The 23,769-nt window shown below is 44.4% G+C and overlaps 1 protein-coding gene across 1 annotated transcript; it reads right to left on the bottom strand.

Annotated features, from left to right (window-relative positions):
• Positions 1–45: 45 nt before the first annotated feature.
• Positions 46–23,769, bottom strand: nrip1b (nuclear receptor interacting protein 1b). The gene is made up of 3 exons (XM_085935710.1): positions 23,436–23,769; positions 5,552–5,692; positions 46–5,444 (listed from the first exon to the last, which is right to left on the bottom strand). Exons 2-3 carry the CDS (start codon positions 5,638–5,640, stop codon positions 1,856–1,858), a joined length of 3,678 nt encoding a protein of 1,225 aa, XP_085791836.1. The 5' UTR covers positions 5,641–5,692; positions 23,436–23,769; the 3' UTR covers positions 46–1,855.

A 23,769-nucleotide genomic window follows, 5' to 3' on the forward strand; every position in this document is an offset into this window, starting at 1 on the left:
TCTGAAAGTCAAAGGAGAAAAAGTGGAAGACATTCAACTAGGTCATGCATTTCAGAACTTTATTTCAGAGATATCAGTGCAAATGAACACCAAAAAATGAAAACATAAAAAAACAACTGTTTCAGGTCTTCACATGAAAAAAACGAACCACCCCTTTTTTTTTCTTTTTGTAATTGCAGCTACAAATTCTTAGATGCACATTGCAAATCTATGATTGTACGTCAATTCTTCACTAAAGCCCTTACATGGAGCTTTGTTAACCAGTAACAGAAAAAAAAAAAAAAAAAAATCACAAAAATATTCAATGCACATTTATATTCTTCACATATTTTTCATCAAATTGTTCAACAGTCTGTGGTTATTTAAAGACCGTCGTATCTTCTCAAAGAAAGTGTGTGTGTGTGTGATTAAAAAAAGAGACCTATTTTTAAGACTTAACATTTTTCCCCCATCACCAATGGGGATGGATACACAGGTAGGTTCCCATGCGTCTGCATGCAACAGGCAGCAGTGAGGAGAGTCAGACATTATTACACAACACGGCGCAGAATAGATTATCATTTACCACATAGACACATGCAAAGAACAAACCATCCAACCCCAAAAAACAAACCAAAAATGATCGGCATATCATCCTCTTCCTTTTGTATGTACAACTGTACGCATAGAATTCATATGTACATATCAGCGCAATAAAAACTAGGGTAATATCTTTGCTCAAACATTACAAAATAGTCATCTTTCATACTGAAAGTACTATTTACACAAATACATTGAACCGTTGTGAAATTGTATCAATTACTGAAGAGACAGAATATGGATTTCAAAAGATCACACGACTAAGTGGAGAAAAGCGGCATGTGAAATTAAAAATGAAAAGAATACGGTATGAGTCAATGATTTGACCAAAACAACCCCGTGGTCTTCTCTTCATTATCATGCAATTCTTTTTATTTTTTGGGACATTTTTATGAAGATGACCACAGAAAGGGCTAGAAAGTACAACATTTAAGAAATGGAGGGGAAAACCACTAGCTGTCGAATTGTCAACAGATAACAATACTGACATTATTATCACATGCCATTTAATTAGTCTGCAAAAAGGACAAGGAGGATTTGGCTTCAATAGTGCAACCTCTGGGGGGCTCCTTGAGAAGAAATTAGGAGTCAAAGCCAATGTGCTTCATATTCAAACTTTGTGCACGAATAGAAATGAGCGGGGTCAAGCTTGACGTTTTTCCCATTTTGCAGAAAACCACACATGCGTAACAATTGACTACAAACGACACCGTACGCTGCTAACACGCCTCCCTGAATTTGCACTGTGGAAAGGTTGAAATGAAACTAATTTCTGTTGGCAAAATCCCACTGTCATTAGATGACATTACACTTTAAACCTTGAGTTAAAAAGGCTACAGTGTGAATATTGATTTCTGGGATGGAGAATATAACACTCAACTGAGTGCTGCCATTTTTTTTTTTTTGGGGAACCATCAATAATATTTTTGTTAATGGCAGGCAACAATGGAAACATTAGATGGTGATATCAAATAAATCCAATCATTTTGACTGTCAAATAAGAAGCGTAGTTAATGGAAAAACGAGATCAAATAAAAATACAAAGGGCCTGCCTGATGAGTTATTTTGAGAATTTGGGTTGTTTCAGTAGTAAGTCGAGCCAAATATAGATTTTAACAAACTGAACCACTTCAAGAAAACAAAATGTGCAATTTGAACTAGCATTTTTTCCCCCTTTTTGTCATTTGTCTCTCTCTCTCTCTCTCAACCCATTTGGCAAGCAGTAGGAAGAAAAAAAAATCAATAATTCATCACATTATATTTGATTATACAACTTCTATTCAGATGACTGACTCAGCCTCTGGTTGTCATGGCTGTGCTTGTCATTGCGCTTGCTTGGTGATTGCGGGGCGGAGCTTTGTTCATAGGCATGCATGTCACTGATTGGCTCTTCTTTAATTTTCACAACAGACTGAGGTGCTTCCGGCTGGTTCTTCAGCTCCTTTCTTAGCTGAACACTGCCCTTCTGCAACATGTAATACAGGATAGGGTTGGAACGCGACAGCCTCGGAGAGTCCGGGTTGGAGTCGCAAGCCTCGTCGTTCTCCTGACTATTATTCCATTGAAGGGGGCTCTCCGGCTCCTGTTTGACAAGACTGGGCGGCTCTCTTTTGTGTGTAGCTTGCCATGGCGCCGAATGATGACCTTCATTTACCGGAGGGGTGGGCAGTGTTCTGACGTTACCTAAAAGCCCTGAGTTGAGCGAACCGTGAGGGTGCCAGCTGGGCAGGTGGAGGAAGCTGTGGTTAGGGGCAGGTTGAGTGAGGACGTTGCCGTTGGCCTTGCCGTTGGCCTGCAGGACGGAAGGGCTGGATGCTCCGCGATGTTGCTGAGACAACTCTTTCAGGCAGTTGTCAGAGAGCAGCAGCTGTTTCAGCACATTGAATCCCCGACTCTCTCTGCTAAAGGTTTCTCTTGGTGGACTCCTGGTTGGGAGATCCTCTTCTTTCAGATGCCTCTGCTGCTCCGGCGCCACCTGGGCACCGAGATTGGCAAAAACATTTGCGTCACCCCTTTGAAATGCTCTCGGAGACTTGGCGTCATCCAAACGGTCGGTCGGATCGGAACATAAACGTCTCTTCTTAGGACTGGGGCTGGAATATTCCCTCTTTTCCTCTTTGACCTGTCTGCTTTGTGAATCCGTTTGCAAAACAGCACTGGTATAGTACGTGGCGGTCTGATGTTTAAGCAACTGGCTGAGTAGACCGTATTTTGTGATCACCTCAGCTGGTCGATGTTCAGCTTTCAAGTCTGTAACGGACAGAGGGACGGTCTGCCTCTTTCTGTTGTTGAGGTCCTCAGAAAGGGATGGCCCCAGCCCTTCCTCTGTTTTGACTCTTACATCAACAGCAGGCACGTTAGCACTATCAAAGATGTTTGAGACGCTGGGGCTCCTGTCATAAGTCCTCCCTTGCAACTCCGCGCTCCTCCGACCACTCCCTTCGGGCCTGTCTTTGCGGCCGACTGAAGCCGAAGCGGTCGTCGAACCCGCCCCTAGAAGAAGCTGCAACACAGTGCGCCGTTCCAAAAGGTTCTCGATCTGTGAAGGTGGAGGAAAGGTTTCTTTTCTATTTAAAGGGGTGCTACTCCGTGCAGGTACGTCAGAGATTGGGGTGGCGGTGGTGCTTCGACTGATTGGGGTATTGAGCCTTTCCAGTAGGGCTAAAGGCCTGCTGTTATCAAGCTCCTGGCTCAACCCTTTGCCAGATGGGATTGGTGGGGAGGATGAAGCAATGCCAGATTGAGCCAGATTTTGTAACAGTTTACTGGCACTGAAGGCGGGCTCCGGAGCCTTCTCAGCAGGAAAGGATTTCGACTTGCACAAATCCAACGGGCTTGACTGGACCTGGGGAGCAGGATGGTGCGGGGACATTGTATCGCCCGGGGAGCCCATAGGATGAACCGGGGCCACAGGCTTATCCGGCGGGCTTTTCGTCCCGGACTCCTCCCAGGACACGTTAGGTTGACTTCGAGTCATGGTGGCCATAGTTATATCAAGTGGCAAATCCTCATCCGTGTTCTTATTGACCATATTGTTATTTCTGCGGTCAAGCAGAAGCTGCATGAGCGTCACCTTAGATTGGGATTTTAAGTCTGGGTTCATTTCATGCTCTTTGTTCTTCACCACGTCTGTTCCTGATGCATCGGGCTTCCACTTTTTCAATAAAGATTCTGTGAGTTTGTCCAAGGAGGAGGTAGAGGCGGATGAAGAGGAATATGAAGAAATAGAATTGGAAGCAGAAGAAACAAGAGTGGGCAGCGGTGAAAAAACAGAATTAGTAGGTGGAGCGGAAGAATGACAAGAGAATGGCGTTGCATTGGAAGAAACAGCGGCGTGTGTAAAGGTGGAAAGCGAGGGAGAAGCGGAACAAGGGGTGGGAGCTTTTGGCCCCGCAACTTGTTTTTTGGCCCAGTTTCTCATCGAGAGATCCATGGGGGAACAGCTTGAGTGGGAAGTCTCTGCGTCACTGCTGTCCTTGGTTAGACTTTTCTCATGGGTGGAACATTCGCTATCAGATGTGACCGACGAAGAGCCGCTAGGTGGTAGAACGCTGCAACTATCCTCCAGGTGTCCGTTTTTTGTCAGTTGCTTCTGGTTGTTGTGGTTGTTAAGCAGCAGCAAGAGCAAACTGCTGCACGTTTGGGGGGGGCGAGCGGGTCGTGAGTCAAACCCTCGCTTTTCCCTTGGCGGCTGGCTGTGAAAGTGGCTCAGAGTATGCGGGGGAGTTGGTGAGGAGCTTTGGATGTGACCGCACAGCAAAGGTGGGCTCTGTGGACTGGACAAGGCCAACCGGGGGAGTGTTGTCGTTTGCGTGTGTGTCGTGGTCACTCCGTTTTGGGTGCTTAAACAAGCGAGTGTCTCTGGAGTCTCTGACAAAGTCCCGCCCACACTCTGAGGCCTTTGGTCAAGGCCGTGTTGCTGGTTTGCCATGGCAGCGAGTCTTTCACTGGCAGATCTTCCTGAGAGCTGCGCTTTGAGCGCATGCTCTCTGGAGTATTGCTGGAGATGAGCTTCGCTGGACAACAGTAGGGCCAACTGACTGCAGGCAACACTGGGCTTGGGCGAAGGGGCTGGACTGGAACGTATTTTCACCATGTTGGCGACAGCCTTCAAACGGTCCGCGCAGGATACCGACTCAGAAGCCGTAGTGGCAGAAGGGGGTGTGGCGTTGTGCGCTGCCCGGGGTGATTCTGGTGGTTTGTCATGACTGTGTCCCCGGCGACTGTAAGGGGTGTTGCTGTGATTTTGAAGTTTGCTCTTTCTCATTAAGCCCTTCAGGCGGCTGGAGGCTGTCCCGTACACCGGCAGTGGCTCCTTGTCTGCGGGCGGCGCAGTGGAAGGAGAGGAGCGTTCGCTCGGTGGCTTGTTTGAGTGCTGGGACATGGCCACGTTCTGCAGCCGTGAGCTGAATGACTGAAGCAGGGAAGCCAAAAGAGTACTCTCACCACCGTGAGGAGAATCCTCTTGTGACCCATTTTGCAGGCCTCCCACTTGGCCATTAAGCTCCACTGGTGGTGAACTTAAACAGTGGTTCCCTGGATCATTCCAAGCCCCAGAGCGTAAGAGGCGGGCCTTCTTCAAGTGCTGTGAAGCACCCATGGTCGGTCCACTGTTCCCAGGCTTTGGAGCCGTGGGTCCGTGAGTAGGTAGCTGAAATGGACCCCCCACCTTATCTCCCTGATCTTGGTTGCTGTGGGCAGCCTCAGACCTCCTGCTTGCCGTGGCCCCAGGCCCGGCCACCACTGGATGCATCAGTAAACCTTCCAGATAAGTTAAAACAGCTGAATCCTTGTGTGTCTCAGGGCCAGGCTCCTCCCCATGAGTCATGTTCAATACTAGGATCCCCTTGTATGGTTCAGCAGCGCTACAAGGAAACAAAGGGCAACTAAATCATCAGGTTGACAGTGCCACACACAAAAACTGAACACACTTTGGCGGACGCAGTCAACATTGGGCTGATTCGGGTCATACCTTGAAACACCATAGGTTGTCAGAATGTCGATGTTTCTATGAAGAACATAAGGAGTCAGCGGAATATTGCTGGACAGATGTTTAAACATTCCATGGTCTCGGGTTTCAGCGGCAAATCTTTGCGCATCTCACATGGGGGACCTACAGAAGATGGGCAGAAACAAAGAAAGTGAGGAAACAACACCTTGTCTGCCAATGTTGTTACTTGGCAACATTTCAGATTGACTGCATCAGCACCCTCGACGCAAACCAAATGTAGATTAGCTCTGATTGGATCCAAATTGAAAATTCAAGCCCACAACCCTGAAAACAGGTCTTGAGACATAAGCCCCTCACAGCGAAAAAAGAAGTGCCTTGTGAGTGCTGTGAATAATTTCTTATGCAGCTTGTCGTTTCAGTAGATTATACCCCCCCCCCTGCCCCCTCTCCACCTCATGCTCCTCCATCTCACACGATGCAACCCTCAGTCTACACAAAACGTGATCCGTCCGCCCACTCACCCACTAACATTATATGATGTTCAGATCTACATATAAATGAGTATGAGGACTATAAGGTTGCACCGAATCCAAATATATACGTGGTGGGTACTTCTCACCACAGAATGTTTGGGGCACATTTTTATCTGTAATGACGCATGGACAGCAATGTAACCTTCACGTTATCTGTTGTCATGTGTTGATACCGGCAAACAATAGAGAAACAAACTGACATCGTCTTGTTCCGACAGAAACAAATACGCTGAGACCAAGTGTGTGTGTGTCAGGAATTCTAGGGTGTGCATTGAGGGTTCATGGATCAGAAGTGTCTCTCACACCACACAACCTGGATGTGCCAGTTACTGTGACAGTGTCAGTGGTGCAGCAGCCCTGGGAGACCTCATCTCTGAACCTTGTCGGCATGGTTTCCATGGATACAGAACACTTCCCGACACTCATGGACACCTCCCATAAAGGTTAATTAATACAGAGTTTCTGCCTCGCTTCAGCTCTCCTGCTAACCTTAGGTGTCCGCTGAGTGGACCGACATAGTTGGTCACACGATCACACCTTGATGGTGACCAAAGGTTAGGGCAACCCTTGCAGTTGTCTGTCTAAATAGCTAACAGAGAATGTGAGTATGGGTCAAAACAACAATGTGGTGAACTTTTAATCAGGTTGAAAAGCTGAGGTTTAACCACGTTGTCCTTTTAATTCCACCTTGAAAATGAGATGGGATTAGAAATTGGATTTAAAATGTCTGCAATTAAGTCTGAGTAGGACTAAAACAAAACATTCGACATTTTTAGACTTCTTCTATACAAACGTTTATCAATGAATTGGTTAAAGTGCAATCTGTAATAATGTATACAGAAAGAAAAATTGCAAATACTATATAAGACTGGGCCACTGGCATCAATTACTAATAAAGGCCATCTTTAAGCTGCTGACCTAAATCTGATGACAACAAAAGCCAACCTGGTCATACTGGGCCATCTGACGTCTGCTGTCATGCTGCTTAGATACACAGGATTAGGGCTATTTTCCCGCCAGTGAGCTTAACACAATTTTAATCGAATGCCTCCGCAACCACCGTTTGATCCGGTGAGCGCATGTATTTTCCACTTAGATGGCAGCTACTTTAAATATCATCATTCATTGTCTTGTTTCAACAGGGGGGAGGGACACTGCTAATCTCGCCAAATGCGGTTGACCTTGTCTAGATTTGTCCCAAGTATCTTTAAAAGCAGGACGAGCACAGGAACTATAATAACCGTAAACAAAAGTAGGGACTCTCGAGATACATTGGAGGAGAGCCCCGCTAAAGCCGGGACATGACAAAAAGATGTTCAATACATTAGGGAAAGCGCTATACTCAGGGCCTAAGGCATATTACCTCTTCATTTCCTCTCTCATACTGTGTGATATGCGTATTAGTATTACATTATCTCCCCTGGTGAATACATTGAAAATGACCTTCCACATCCGTTAACATGTCACCTCTTTGGTAGTGCTACCCAAAATGCCTGACCTCCCTATGGGATGCCGTAGCACCGACTAACTGCTCTACCGTTTAGGGGTTATTAGCCATTATCCTTGACAATGTCACTCAATGACAGAGAAGGTACAATTCGAAAAGGATTTTTACCGCTACTGTCTTGCCACGCAAGTGAGCTAGGACAAATAGTGTTGGGGAGGGCTAAAAGCTTCCTCAACCCTGACTCAAAATCTTTTCGTTTCTTCTCTTATATGTAACTGAACGGGAAAGGTCAAAGAACCTTTAGGTGCTTCCAGAAACGAGACACCCACATGACATTTTGACACAGATGGCGCAGATTACACGTCGAAGAATGTGACCTTCACTTCTCTTCCACGTGACCTCCGCATGAACATACTTGCCTATGCAGTTATCACGGAATTAAAAAAAAGTTACAAAATGACCTTCATTGTCATGAATAGTAATCCATTTAAAATGTATGAGACCAAACAAAAGAATTATAAGGGAAGGGAGGTGGGAGGGGGCAGCTGAAGCAAAGTCTTCAAAGTCAAGGTCATTTATGTAACTAAGGCTTTTGCACTTCAGACAACAGCTGGTGTCCATAGAAAAGCTCTGGGCGTTAATAAAAAGTGACAATGCTGCCCGAGCAGTGTGTACTAATGTCTGACACCAGCCTGGCAGATGTGTTGTTTAGGGGAGTCAAGGTTAAAGGAATTTTAAAAGGAGAGGCAACGCCTATACACCAATATATCATGTAATCTGCAGCCCATCCCCTGCCGCACAAACGCAACACCGTCGCCCGGCCCGCTTCCACGTGCGGCGTGACCGCTGTTTGCAAATTCAATATGGGTGGCAATGATTAAATAAGGCAAAACAGAAGCTGCTACTGCTGCTACTGCTGCTGCTACTGCTGCTTGACCAAACACACTTCTTGAGTGCACCTGAGGGAAGTTGAATTAAAAGCTCCTATTCACCTTGAAGGGGGTAAACAAGAGAATAGCTAGCTAGCAAACAGCGGGAGAGCTCGGTGAAGTCAATGTTTTTGTACAAGGGTCACTCAGGATAAAACAACACAGAAATGCAATCCACAGGCAAATGCATGAACACTGGAGTACTTTGATCCGCTTCATGATAAACATTTGTGAGGTCCTTTTTCAGTGCCATTGATCGTTATAGACGACAAAGATACGAACTGGGTTGGCAGTGAATGAGTTAACTCCATTTGAGAAGAAACAATTTGGCTTCGTCCCAAATAGACGAGTCATCGATATGGGACTAAGCCAGTGGTGATATCACAGACCACCAAATACTTTCCTTTCTTGACCGGTTTCGAACAATATGCTTACAAAAATATTTGTGTCTATAGTAAATATTTGTCTTCCATTTGCGAGACCCACCCAAGGGCCATTTCCTGATTGGCTGCAAATTAGTGCATCAATTAAACACACACCCGCACACACACACACATTCCTTCTTAATGAGCCGAGGCTGCCATAAATCGCTCTACGGTTTATTCCAATTGGGCTCCGAGGTTATCTTTTGCTTACATGGTTTTTCCAAAATGGTGCTCATTTCCCTTCTGTTCCAACACACATTTTCCATTTGTAAACAGCAGAGCTGGAAATAAGAACAGCCGCTTGCCCCATAGCACAGCGCGCCAAAAGCCAGAGCTGGGCCACTTTGCAATTGAGATCAAATGTCTCACTGCCAGGCTGCCCTGAAAGCAAGGTAAAAACCAGCTCAAATCCTTGGCCTTTAATGAATCATTTTCATAATATCCTTGGCATCAGCCCTTAAGAGGCCTTTTTGCCATGAGTCAGCAAGATGTCCATCTTTACGAGTATTGCTTTTTTTCCCTCCGCCTTTTGCTGTGACTAATTTGTGATGTGCTGAAGGAAGGAGGGAGGATATGACACGACAGAAGTTCAAGCCAGAAAGAGGACACGTTTCTACAAGATATTTGGCTTTTCCAAAACTCCCGAGTTGACCTTGAGTTGTTCCGTGTCAGGATGTTGCCTACACAGGTTAGCTAGAGTACAGCCCTAGCTAAAGACTGAGTATTTAAATCATTCTAATTGGATACATTTAACCCAATCAAGTATGTAACAATTACGGGCAAACTTAACAATAAAGTCTCAAGCAGCAGCGGTCCAGCTGGCAAAGAAGAACTGAACCCAAGCCAGCGAACAGGAGACTTCAATCAGATTAGTGCTGTGTCTGATCCTGATGCCTGACCCAGTAATCACACACCAGTAGCTTTTATAACCAAGAAAACAATGACCTATATTTCAGACACTGGAACAGAATCGAAATTATGAACCAAATATGCAACTCAGCAGCTTGGTATTTAGTCTTTTTAAGTCAACTTGAAGAGGATGCAGAAGGTCGAAACTCTCCTAGAGTTTGGCTTTAGCCACAGGTGGCAGGTAAACAAGACTCAATTGAGCAAAACTGTGGCATGGTTTTTATTTTCTGGATCCAATGTGTTAATTGTGTAAATGGAGTCAACAAAAAAAATGCATTTGTCATTCATTTATCTTGGACAATCCAAGTTGATTACATAAAGGTTTATCATGGAGATTTGCCTTATGGAAATTCATGTGTCCATTATTGGAGGCTTCATTGATGGGCAATTGAGAAAGAAAATAATCTTAATAAAAGAATCCTTTGGTTGGAAGGTGAAGAAAGACAAACATCATGCTCCGTCCCATACCTTTGCTGTGGAGGCTGATACAGGTAAAGTGCAGTAATCAATTTGCTCTAGTGGCAAAAGTGCTCCTTGAGAATACTAATGAGTGTGGCACCCTCCCCTTTACCCTTGTTCTCACTATGCATCCGACGTGCACCTCCCGCCCCCCTTCCTCGTTCACCTTTCTCATGACTTAACCCCCCCCTTCTCCGTGCCCCAGACCTGACCAAAGGCTAAAGCGGGACGAGCCGTCTTCTGCACAGATAACTGCTGCCACTAATCAAGCCTACGTGCACCGACCGGGGCATGGGATTAAAAGAGCTTGCCAGTGAATGGTGCTACTACATACACAACCTGGAGCAGGTCAAACCTACAAGAAATGCAACAAGGTTGACTTTGGAAGCTAATATTAGATGAGCATTCTTTGCTTATAAAAGAACACACGCAGGAAGATTAAATCTAAATTTACACAGCCAGTCAAAATGAGACTCAGCATGAGCAACCCATCTTTTATCAGACACGTCGCACACCAAACTGCAATGTAGCACGTGGCAAAATTATTCATACGGAACAAAATGGTGGTCGGATTACTTTGGGAAAAAGGGTAAACCAACAGCAACCTATGAATCGGCAGGGATATTTTATTATGGGTATAACTATAGTGCGATTAATCGTTCTTAACAAGAGGACAAGCACACCTCACCTTGGCAGTCTCAGAATGGCATGGAAATATCGACATATAAATTGAAATTCACCACACTCAAGGATCACCTTATGCATCAGGGTGATGTTGCCAGAAGTTGCAAAGAAGCTGCTTTTTTTTTTTTACTTTTAAGAAGAGGATCAGGGGAGGGTTACAAAAAAAAAAAATGGGGGAAGGTAGGGGGGGGCGCCGCATTGCTGGGAACTCATGCCCTTGACATACTGACATGGACAGAGGAAGAGGAGGCTGAGCAGATCCTGTCAAGTTACACTTGTCATTTGTCTGATCACCCACCTAGCCCAGCCACCTGGCAGACCCCTCCCATCCTCATATGGCCCCCACCTTTGCGCGACCTCGTCCTCTACTGACCCCCCTCCCACCTGTGAGCACAGAGCCCGCCCACCCGCCCCTCTGCGGCGGCGCTCGCACCCTGTCTTCCCCACCCACCCCCTTGTGCTCTGCTGCTCCCCCCCTCCCCGTCCGTCCGTCCGTCCGCCCGCCTCTTTCTCCCCCGCGGCTGTGCAGCAAGGTCAGGCAGGTCACAGTGTCCTCATCTGTAATCCGCTGCCATTCGTCAGCAGCCCCAGCCCAGGAGGAGAGAGAGAGAGAGAGAGAGAGAGAGGGGAGGAGGAGAGCAGGCGCTACGACGAGGGGAGAATGCCCAATTAGGCAGCTGTCACACTCACACACACAACAGAACATTACAGAGGGAGACTGAGAAGAACCTACTGTCCACGGGAGGGTGGAAGAAGGGGCTGAACACTTTCAGCTGCAAGTGTCAGAGTATTGTTTTGCTGGGAAGGAGTTGCGAGGTCAGCTAAAGTTTAGACATGTATGTGTAGTATCTGAGGCCACAGATGACATTTTCAGTCAAGGAGATTCTTTTTCATCAACTGGATGAAACAAGTGTTGAGCATGACCTGGAATAACGAGATCATAATCCCGGCTGGATGCTACTTGAATCACTGAGGCTTTCCAAACTGTAGTCGGCCGTTATAACAAACCCAAAGGTCAAGTCAACATGTATACAGTAGCCAGTTAAAAAAATTTTTTGGACCATCTTTGACTTGCAGCAGATAGCAAATGACAGACAAATAGCAGATAATTGGATCATCTATCACATCTGTTTTGAGTAATGGGCAAAGTAATCAGCAAAAACGATGGATGCTGCGCTGAGATTTATGGTGGAGAAATTCATTGCTCAAGCCTGCCTGTACTTATTGATTGTACAGTCAAATGCTCTTATTTACTTTAATCAAAGAAAAGCATTAGAATGGTTCAATGCCAGCTCGGTTGATTAAAGACCTTCAGGCAGCCCTACTGCATTGAGTACAGGAGACATTTTTCCTCCTTATATTTCCGAGTTCACAAGGGTTCTGAAGCACTTCAAATCCAGCTTTGAGTGGTTGATGGTGGAAAGGATTTCGTCACGAGTGTGAGGGACACTTATCCGCTAAATCCTGTCTGAGTAGAGAGTACAGTGCCTAGGGACTTTAATTAGACGTAACAAAGTGGATTGAAATGATAGCTGGAAAGCACAATTCCATATTCAATAGGCATATGAAAGTGAGATCCATTACATTTATGTTTCTAGAATAATCACACATTTGAGCATAACCTCATTTTTTAGTCCATTTTTTCCAATCAAGCTATTTGTTAGTGTATTTTTCTACTTCATGATGCATTTTTCACTAATCAAGAGTTAAAACACGGTAAATTCCTTGAGGATGAAGGAATGAATTCTTTTATTAGATAATGAAATTGTTAAAAAAGCAAATTGAAAAAAACTTGATCTGAAAAAATCCACTGTACAATATTCAAATAACTAAATACTAATATTTTTTTGAATATGGTTATATATTGACTGCCGTTGGTTTTTGGGGAACCCGTCTGCTAATAGACGAGTTCACATTGCTCAAATAGCAAGAAGATTTTGCAACGTGAGCTGAAATTCTCAAGTGAAGATCATTTGGAAGCCAGTCTCTTTAAATAACTTCATTTTAGTGACTCTCCTCGCCTCAACCTTTGTGCACGCTCAATATATCCAAACGTCTAGCTGAACATGTCTGAAGCATGAGCACAGAGGAAACCTGCATGAATGCTCTCCAATCCATCGTGTGGTTACTCCACATACCTGAAAGCGCAATTCCATGTGGTGTGTACGAGTGTGTGCATGTCTGCGGTTGATGGTTTTACACACCCCTCCTCTCTGTTCCCCTTTTCCTGTTCCTCTTTAATGTCACAGGGCTAGCTCATATGACCTTGAACAGCAGCATTGGCACGGAAAGAGCGAGAGCTGCCTCGCCTACGGGCGCCCTTGAACTGAATCTGCGCACACAAAAAAAAAAAAAAAAAAGCAGCCTGATAGACATCTCGGTCTTCCTCTTACTCCCACAACCTATTCTCCACAGCTTTTAGTCAATCTAAGAGAGTCCTTATCTGTTTTTTCCCGGGAAGGGATTTATCAGGATGCTATATCTTTAACGTCTCCATTGGACAGAAAGTGAATTTGAACTTTTCAGACAGACCAGTGGCAAAAATACAAATTTCCAACCCCATCCAACCTTCAAGTGTGGGTCATTGAAGAAGCGGGTCGGTCGCCAGTCTCTGTTGCCTTCCTGAGCAGCCAATCACAATGGGGATTTAAGAAACTTAGGACAAGCTGATGGCTGACCTGCTGCGTCCCAATAAGGACCTTTGATTTTCCAAAGTAAACACTTAAGTCCAAGGTGCTGCCGTCAAAGCGGGCTCTTAAACAAGAGCCAAGTGCAAACCGTTATAAAAACCTACTTGGGCATTCTTATCGGTATGAAAATATTGTGGCACCCTTCCTGCGACTGTAAATATGGCCACCAAAGTTCAAGTAACCCTTACCATCGCCTTGTGAATGTCCTTTTAAAAATCAATCCAACAAAGTTCAAAGTTCACGTATGGGATGGTGGGAAGTTCAAAGAGACTGGCCCGCCGTGTCTCTCCATGCCTGACCTTTTCCCATCTGTAACATTATCCATGTCAAACTCACACGTCCTGCTAAAGGTGGCGCAATAAAAGCGACATTTGTTAAATGATCAACGCAATGGGGTCCCAGACAGTTTCTCGCCAATCAGCTTGACACGCACAAGCACGGATAAAAAGACGGACGGCGCATATGCTGTTGATGAGTGACATGAGCCATGAGCAGTCTCCTCAATTAGCTACGTTAAGGGGCTTTCACACAGAGACATCAAGTTCTGGGGCTAAGAATAACATTGGACAGTTGTGCTTACAGCAGTGCTTCCAAGGGCTTGCTCGTGAGCTGTGACTCCAGTGTGTGTTCTAGCCGGAGTCTTGCTGTTAATCCGATCCCCCCCGACATGTTTAGTCCTTCCCCGGGACATTGCGTTGTTTGTTAGTATGACACCTTTGCTAACTGTGGAGGACTTGAAACAAAAATGGATTCCAAAGAAAAAGTGTAATTGTGCTGAAGAGCCCCAAAAAGCAGGCAGAGTTGTTTGTGGAGGCACCAGTGTCCTTGGAGATTTGTTCCAGGCAGATTTGTTCCACATAGTGAAACACGAGTAAGCGCTACTGCCTGAAAATTGCATTGCTCCAAAGACAAGAACAAGCCTCAGTTGGGGGATCTCTATACAGTACAACAATGACAGCAAGTATTGCTAGGGAGGATATCAAACCCAGTCTTTATTTTGGAAAAAAATCATTCCGTTTGACCAAGAGTTTCATCTCCTAGCGCCAGTGCAGTCAGTAAATTGGCAGATTTATTTCATTTTTTTTAAATAATGACTATTCTAGATGACTATTGTTTTTTTTTATTATTTTTATTATAAGGCACACTTAGAAATGTTTAATTTTGCAGAAATGCGCCTGATCATCAGGGGTTCCTCAAAATAAAATGTTTCATCTACTCGCATCTGCAGATTTTTAAAAAAAACATTACTATTCTAGATGACCTTTTTTTTTTTTATTATTATTATAAGGCACACTTAAAATCGTTTAATTTTCTCAAAAATTTGCCTAATAATGTGTTCCTAAAAATCGGGCATTATTTGGACCCTGACAAACTTCAGCCCATTTATCAGTAATATTGTGCAAATGAATAGTCAGAATCAAGTCAACTTTTCTATTCATATATGCGTTTGGCACAGATGATGTGCAATTGCATCAACGAATTAGAATCGGTATCATTCTATCTCAACCATAGTTGAACTCGGTACAGTAAATAACCTGACCTGAATAAAGTCGGGCAAATCTGGGATGAAGCGGGCTAAATTTAGCAAACGGTGTGTGTCAGAGAAATTGAAATGTGAAAAGATCTTTTTACTTAAAAGCGTATGCAGCTGGGGGCTTTGAGCTTGTCAGGTCTGACTGCAGTAATCAAACGCTATTACTGGAGACTGAGCGGGCGGGCCAAAGAGGAGCTCAAAGGCAGCGAGCGCCACTACTTCACACACTCCCTCCCCTCTATACGTGCGTTGTGTATTTCAAGCCACGAGACCTCGGCGGGCGCTCAGCTTGGGGCGTATAATCTATGGTTCATTTGCAGCTTTTCTCCCCGCTATGACAAGCCGTTTACAAGACGTAGCCTCTGCCGCTGACCCAGTTCTGAGTGGCTGCGTCTAGCGACAAGGCCCTGCCTCCCCATCAGGCCCTGCTCCTCGTCTAACTGACGATAACACCGCCACCCTCTGCCTCGGTGAACTGTGAGAAAGAAGGAAAAAAAAAAAAAAAATAGGTCACCCTGACCCACTTTTTTTTTTTTTTCCTTCTTCTTCTCCCCCTTCCCCTCCCTAAGATCGTGCTAAGAGTTCTACTGAGCGTGATGGAGGGAGACAGTATAAGCGAGAGGAAGACAAAGAAAGAACGGGAGTTTAAAAGGCAAACTCGCAGATCTGGTGGCCTTTGGAATATCTCCGACCCTTTATCAGCTGGCCTGCTGTATGTTTGGAGAAATCCTTCCCACGCCTTAATACAACAACTGCTGCTGAGGTTAAACACCCATCTAACCACCTCCTCAGTTCTTCTAGGTAGCCCTTATCTCATCAGCTACTCCGAATAGTGAAAGTGATCTGCCTTTTTTTTTTTTTTTTTTCCAAGAAAAAAACCATCATGTACATGGCTGTCATTTAACACCCATGAAAATACCACGTCATCATCTCAGGGGGAGAAATGATGAGCTTCTTATGTGCCAGAGCCTGGTAGCACGACACTGTGTGGGTTTGTTCAGGTCATGATATATTTGTGATCACGCACAGCTCTTTCGTGCAAACCCTACACACATGAAGCTTGCATTGCTTTTGTAAACGGATGGATCTGTTGGACTGGCACGCTTTCAAATAAATGGGAATACTACCGTAACACTAGAATCCGGAACTCTTGAAGCCTTTGCGTGGTTATTAATCAACACACACCTTTGACTGCTCTTTTAAAATATTAACGAGGCAGGCAAAAATCATCATTCAATGGGGCCTTAGTGTCACCTAGCAACCACTCTTTGGCTATTGTTAAGGAGCTATAATTGAACAGGGGTGACATTTAATTATCCCTTCTGCTTTTTAAAAGAGACACATTGAACAATGTCTGCTATGCAGAATGTACGAGCAACCAAGCGGGAAGTCGAGTCAAAACATCCACCGTCATTTGCTCACGTGATGTTCTCAAGATGAGCTTTATTCCAGGAGGAAGTTGATCCGAATTGTATTGAGACCCCAAAAGCCAATGTCAACAACAAAGATGGCTGAAAACTTCCTTTATAACGTATCGCATAAGCATTCTTGTTTTTCATTTGATTTATTGAACATAGAAACAGCACACAAAATGTCAAATGTTTAGAAGAAAATGTCAAAGCAGTTCACGTGTTGAAACATGCCGTGTCACAAAATAGCTTCATGTAGTGGCATATCTTGCTGTCAGTACAAATCATGTTGCCTTATGTAAACTCATGTCGAATAACTCAATCATAAATAACAAGAAATACATTTAGAATCTTGTACATTGTGTTTTGGCTCAATCAAATGGAATTGCAGCAATAATCATCATGCTGTGTTTGGACTCGCACATATTACTTGTAAATAATTTTTTTTGACCCGACTTCAAATTAGCGTACTCATCACTGTTTCCATCCTTCAGCACACAATTACAGTGGGACAGCATTGGGAATATTAGCCTGCGCTAACAGGTTGCCTGCATAGGTCCTTTTTATTCCATCAGATGCTTGTTTTGCACATGTACTGATTTGCATTGACATGCTGCTGCTTTAAAAGCCAGTGGAGGCTTGACCTGCCTGCCGCTAAAACCTCAGCAGCGCAGTATTAAGCACATGCGTGCTAATGGTGACCCGGCCCGGCCCGGCCCGGCCGCTGCACACAGACCATGTTGTTGCCTCCAAAACAAGTGATGGAGCATGGCGTTCTACTTTTCAATTCTGACAGACATGCTGAAAAGCGTTGCTGTATTATTCTTTGTGCAAAAAAAAAAAAAAAAAAAAGACCACACAGCCAAAATGACATTATATATATATTAAAAAATAAAAAATAAATAGAAACGGTGCCTTGTGTATTTATTCATGGTTAGGTTTCTAGTTCCAGTTAAAGGGGTTGATGTAGGTCAAGGCCTGCCTCCTCATAAGCAGCAAGGTCAACGCTGAATGGGAGAAAAGGTGGATTAGAATGAAAGCAGCCCTGAATAAAGCGCATTGGTCTGAATCCTTCGCCACTACTGGCCCCCAGACACGTAAACAGCGTTATAAAACCCTGTGACACTTCCTCTTTGCCTGTGCATGTGTAAGTGTGTGTGCAATGGATCACAAATCCACGATACAACTTTTTGCTGTCTTATATTTCCACTTTGCTACATGATTCGAATCTGCAATTAACACGTTTAAGTTGTGTATAAAATGTAACGCCATGACTGTATTGATAATGATTTGATTATTTAGTTATCGATATTATCAATATTCTGGTTACGCAAGGCCATGTGAGCACGTGCAAAATCCCAAATATACTCAATTTAAAAAATAATAACAAGACTCCTGAGTTATTCCTTTTCTAAACCTAATATGTGGTCATATAATCGATGGGGAAAGGAACGTAAAGTTATTTTCCGCACTTGCGCTATTTTCCAAGTAATCTCCGAAAGTATTTTAATGGCTGGCGTCTGGCACGCAAACAACCAGAAATACACAGCCGAGATAATAAGTCACACACTACTCATTGAACTATCGAGGTTAACTGTATTCTCAAGGTGAAGGGCATTTATGCAACCGCATCCCAATTTAGTTGGCCGTACGGTCAATATAAAGGTGACAGACATGTTAACATGCAGGCTTAAAAATAATTTCAATGTGAGACAGCGAGCCGGCCGGGTTAAAAGTGCCGAGCAGCTGTAGGCAGAGTGCGCAGACGACAAATAACGCAAGTCAGCTAAAAGTGACAGCTGAGCTCACCCTTAGCATCACTGAGATTTCCTGAAAAGATGACTGAACCGACTCATTTTGCTCAAATCAGAGTCAACCTTTGTAGCCTGGAAGTCCCCGATTAGATCCAAATTGTTGTTGCTAAGTCTGGTATGACCTGGAGCCCTTTTTTGACCTTAGGACTGATTACCCAATTGAGTGACAGCTGTAAAGCTGGCCATCAGAAGGGTCTCCACCCCCCCTTCATCCTTATATGCATACAAGGTCAAGGAGAGCTCATAGGAGTGAAGGGTGCCCACATGATTGGATTTACGACACTTCAAAAGCCTCTTCGAGAATCAGGTCAAGGTCACAACATAAGGCCAAAGTAAAAGATGCGACAGAACGCAATGACCAGTGTCGTATGTTGATAGTCCCGCCTTTCCTAGCTTGGAATCATAAGCTCTAATTTGATTATCTGTTTTAATCTTCTTGCTTAGTGGACACTTTCATCCAAAGTCACTTACACGCTGATCACTCTTGCACATCTCTTTTTCCTTTCTCCAGCTGGATATTTACTGGAGGAATCCAGGTTAATTGCCTTTGCCCAAGGGCAGAGGGGTGAGTGGAGTATGAGCCAGCAATCTTCTGGTCACCGGTCCATTTTGCCTAAGTAATAGGTCATGTGGCCGCCCGGAGTCATCGGGCGCTGCGCTGCGTTCGTCATCTCCTCCTCAAATGGCCTCTTTGCAAATACAAGTTTCTCAACTGGCGTTGCCGTCTGTTTACTCTGCTCTGCATATTGAATCTTGTCACCTTGCTAATGGATTTATAAGTGGGCTAGTGGCTAACAAAATGAAAGAAGGGTCAGGGAGAAACCGCTTACAACAAAATGTCACTCAACTTGTTTTTGATACCAAATCTACGATGGTGCTGAGAAATATTGGTCGGAACTTATTTCATCATTAAATTGGATAAATATGAGTAAATGCAGTATTGTCAAAGTCTTAAGTAGGCCTTGTTTGAAAAAGAAAATAACTTTTAATCGAAATATAGCCTTCATATTATTGTACAGATTTTTTTTTTTTTTAAATGGACATCCCCTTTAATCTGGATATGTATATGTAGCTACTTTATAAATCTACACAGTACCAAAAGCATTGTTACCCAAATTGGAGTCCATTTTGCATTTTTTACTGAATGAAAATGGCACCAGCCCACCCCGCCACCTATAATGCATATACATGGCCGCTCACCTCCCTCCCTCCCTCCTCCTCCACTTCCTTGCTGCCTGTGCAACATATCCATCATTCATTCATAAATTCTGAAAACTCCTCTCTAGTTAATTGCTGAGCAAAATGTCATTTCAAATGAAAGCTTTTCCAAGAGAAAGATCTAATGAAGTTGCAGGAATCTCTGTCGCCCCTCCCACCATCTTGCCTGGGGTGATGTTGAAGAGGTACATTAGCTGTGCTGCTGTGAACTGCGCTGCTCCGTCCGTGTCAAGGTGTCAAGCGAGTCATACAGGCAGCCATGTTTCACGCACAACGTTACGTAAAGCCGGCCTGCCTGCCTGCCTGCACCAGACATGATGCCCTTGCCTAGGCTGCTCAAGGTTCTCAAAAGGACAAGGTGCCGAGAAGTTGGGAAGGACAGGCCGGTATGCTTCCCGTTGACAGCCTTGGACGCAAGACAGCCTCATGCATCAATACCTCAACTTCCAAAGACATGGCAGTAACCTTGAAGAGAGAGAGGCCAGGGACTCTTTGGGAATGAGTGGCATTTTCACTTAGCCCCCAGCTTCTCCCCTTCATTCCTGCCACATAAACTGGTTCAAATGAGACACAGTTGAATAACAGCCGACCTCTGTCTCTGGAGACTTGTGTGACCCATTGTTCTAGCTTTCAACCAAAGACTTCTTAAGCCATGCCATTTATATAACTGGAGGGGACAACATGAATATCATCAGCTATAAAAGGTGGTGGTGGAGAACTCCCATGGCAAGGCTTCTTTTTCCCAGTTCATATCTTTGAGGTCTAGAATGAGCCACTTTTTCCTTTGTACAAATGCAACACGAGTGTCCCTCCTTGATTTTTCTGTCCATCATTGGCCACTCTAGCTGTGTGACATTAGCCTGCTTGTGGCTTCCTTCCCCTTGTCTGACTGCAGCAGCCGACTCATCACACCGGTAGAGAAACCTTCCTACTGCACCTTTCCGGCCCGAGGGCAGGAGGAGAAGCGGTGCAGGAGGAAGCCGGGGAGCTAGTCACTTCTACTCCACTCCTCTGCTGTGACCACACCAGCCTAGCCAGAAAGGGAGTCAACTCCTCTCACATCATTTCTCGGCGGAGATTCCGAGCTGAGCGGCTCATACATGCTTTGGCCTGTTTGTCTTGGAAAAGCCTCACTCGGTAAGGTAACATTGACTTGACTCACATGTTCTCTTTTGTCATTCGGCGGCATTGACGTCAAAGATATCAACTGGGTTGGTTGGCAGTGAATGAGTTAAAGGAACTGGTCTGTTATTCACCCAATTGTAGCTCCTTCTGATCAAGGATGACAAGGAGAAAGATGTACGATTATCCTGTGCTCCAATGCGTGTTAAGAGTAATGTGACAAATGCTAAAGATTAAATGTGTGATAAGAGCCAAAGTCATTGTGAGAGGAAAATTGGACAAGTCATGACTCTGTAAATTGTGAAATGGAATGTAGCCCATCAAGAAGCAACCTGAGTGAGGAACAAGGAAGCGGGAATAAATGAAAATGATCAGAAATGATCCAAGGTTGGAGATTCACGTGTGATGTTTGTACCAGATAAACATGCGTTTGGAATTTGAAAGAGTCCATAGGAAGCCATTGTTCTGCAAAGTCGGAATAATTGAAAGACTATTTCAATGGATAGAAATAATCTATCTAGGGGCCAAGGTGACTCATGCAAGCTTCAGGATTGGAGGGCTGCAGGTGCTTGAAAAGCCATTCAACATATGAGCCCTGCTTGCAGTGGATGTGTCCATCCTTCTTGCTTGCATTCCATCATCATCCAAGAGCGATAGGTGTAAAAACGCATTTAGCCCTTCTTGCCGTGTCATCAAAATGAATCCCATTGACTTTGGTCGCCTTCTGTTCATGACAGAAACACCAACAGGAGCCAGAAGGATCGTCTGTGAATGAGATCACGCTGCCATAACTGAGGTCTTTGGAGCTAAAAATTCACCTTGGAATTTAAACTTGAAGTTTTTTCACTTGCGCCGCTGATCCTGAACGCTAAATAAACCAGCACGTGTAAATCTAGTGCCATCAACGTTGCTATGGACAAAACCGGTGGAACCTCCGCATCCAAATTCAAGAAAAGACTGGATTTGAAAGGAATCCATTACAGAATCAAATTGAACTGAAGCGAATTATTCATCTCAGTACACAAACAGCACTGGAACGGAAAACAGCTATTGGCGTGAACATTTAATGACACCAACTCAATGCATATTGCTTCCAAAGACAATTAGAGAAATGAGTTTGAGGTCTACGGTGTGATTCCCGAAGATGAGAATGCACTTCTGCTCCTTAATGTCGACTGTCAAAGTGCCCTTGAACAATGTTTAGTGGCCAAAATAACAGTGTTGGGCAGCACCCAGGTCTGTATTAAATCAAAAAATGCAGTAAATGCCTTGACACTTGTTCTGCGCATTAGAAAAGCCCCCAAGAGTGACTCAGTGCTCAAGCCTCAACGTCTTCCACTTGTGACTGTTTGTGTTTTTTGCTATGGTAATGCATATACATTTCAAGTGTTAGCATAGAATTTGTCCTGATTTCCTGATGACATCATAAACAACAAAAATAGTTGAGTGAATCTTCAGCAGCCTCCCAAAAACTGTAATCAGTCAAAAAGCAACCTGCCACTTTCCAGCTTGGCTGTGAATAGGGCAAAGTGAGCAACCTTGAAAATCATGTCCAAGTTCGGGTCAAATAATTAAGCAGCTTAACACTCAACAAAAGGAAGGCTAAATGGTACAACCCCAGACACAGCTTTCAAAAAAAAAAAAGAAAAAAGTTAAGACCCTCTTCTACATGATTTGAAACTTGAGTTCCGCCAAATTGGGTTTGTGAAAGGTGGCACATGAAGTGAACACATCGTTCCTTTCAAGACGTTTATTGCAACATCATGGCGTGGCATGGCACTCTGCTCTGGCTGCTGGGAGCCTTTCCAACATGCCCTTTTCAAACCTTTGCCTTGGTTAATGCAACTTGTCACAAACCTCAACGTATGACCTTTTGCCTCTGCTCTCTTGCCAAAGTCAAATGGAGCAACAGGACATTGAAGAAAACACCAGAGCCACACGCAAAGACTGCTGCTATTTACACAATGCCAAACTTTGAACTTCGGCAACGTCACCATGATAAACACAAAGTAACCAACATTGTGTTTCTCTCTCCATTTTGTCGTTGGAAGGCTGACATTTATGGAATTGTTGGGCTTTGGAGAACACATATATAGGCCAATTTTGTTTTCGTCTGAGTAGATGACCTGTAATGAGAAAACTAATAAATGGAAAGGCAAAAAATAACAAATAAAATCAACATTATTTGGGACCAATAGCAAGCAAACACCTAAGGTAAAATATGAATGTGTATTAGAACATTACAAAGATAATCACATTAAGCCGACACACTGGTGATGGCATCTAATATCTGAGGTTGCCTTGTTGTTTGAAAGTACGGTAAGTACACATGCAGCATTCCAAAATAGGTTGGCAATGATGTGAAAACAACCGTGATGCTGATGTGACAGCGTTACAGTCCCTGTGCGTTGCTTTCATCCCCCCCCCAATGGCTTTAAAGTGAACGCTGCATTATTCACAACTTGCATGTTTTATTTTTTTTCGATGAACATTTTAATGGCCTGGGACTAGTTTTTATTGTTGGGTTATGCAGATCGCGACTGTCGGCGGCTTTATACTTGATCACATGCAGCATTTTCGGTGCTCCTCTCTCATGCAAGCAACCTCGCCTGCCCTCAATAAAAATTCATTCTAATAAGGCAGAGTAGTCCAATATTGCATCCGTTGCGGGTGACGGTGTTTTTCTTTGGAAATGTGATTTTGAACCCCGATGCATGATTGAAATTTCCTACCTGCGGTGTCCGCCAGCCAGCCAGCCAGCCAGCCAGCGCATTAATATTCGACACGGGCAGACAAATCCATTGAAAACGCCATACATCTGTCTTGTCACTCCGGGCACCAGAGCAAAAAATGGCGAGTCGGGCTTTCCAAATCAAAACATAGTCCAGAAATGCCTCAGTGACTCTTTTTTTTTTCTCCCCCCCCCCCTTTCTTTCTTCGTGCAGTCCGATCGGAGGTGCGCTCCGCTCCGTATGGCCAGTGTGTGTGAATTGTTTATTGGCGGTGTGGAGAGCACCGAGGGGGGGACAATCTCACTCCTCCTCCTCCTCCTCCTCCTCCTCCCGG

The sequence above is a fragment of the Syngnathus leptorhynchus genome, chromosome 17, assembly GCF_054491065.1.
Source record: "Syngnathus leptorhynchus isolate UIUO chromosome 17, UIUO_Slep, whole genome shotgun sequence".
NCBI lineage: Eukaryota > Metazoa > Chordata > Actinopteri > Syngnathiformes > Syngnathidae > Syngnathus > Syngnathus leptorhynchus.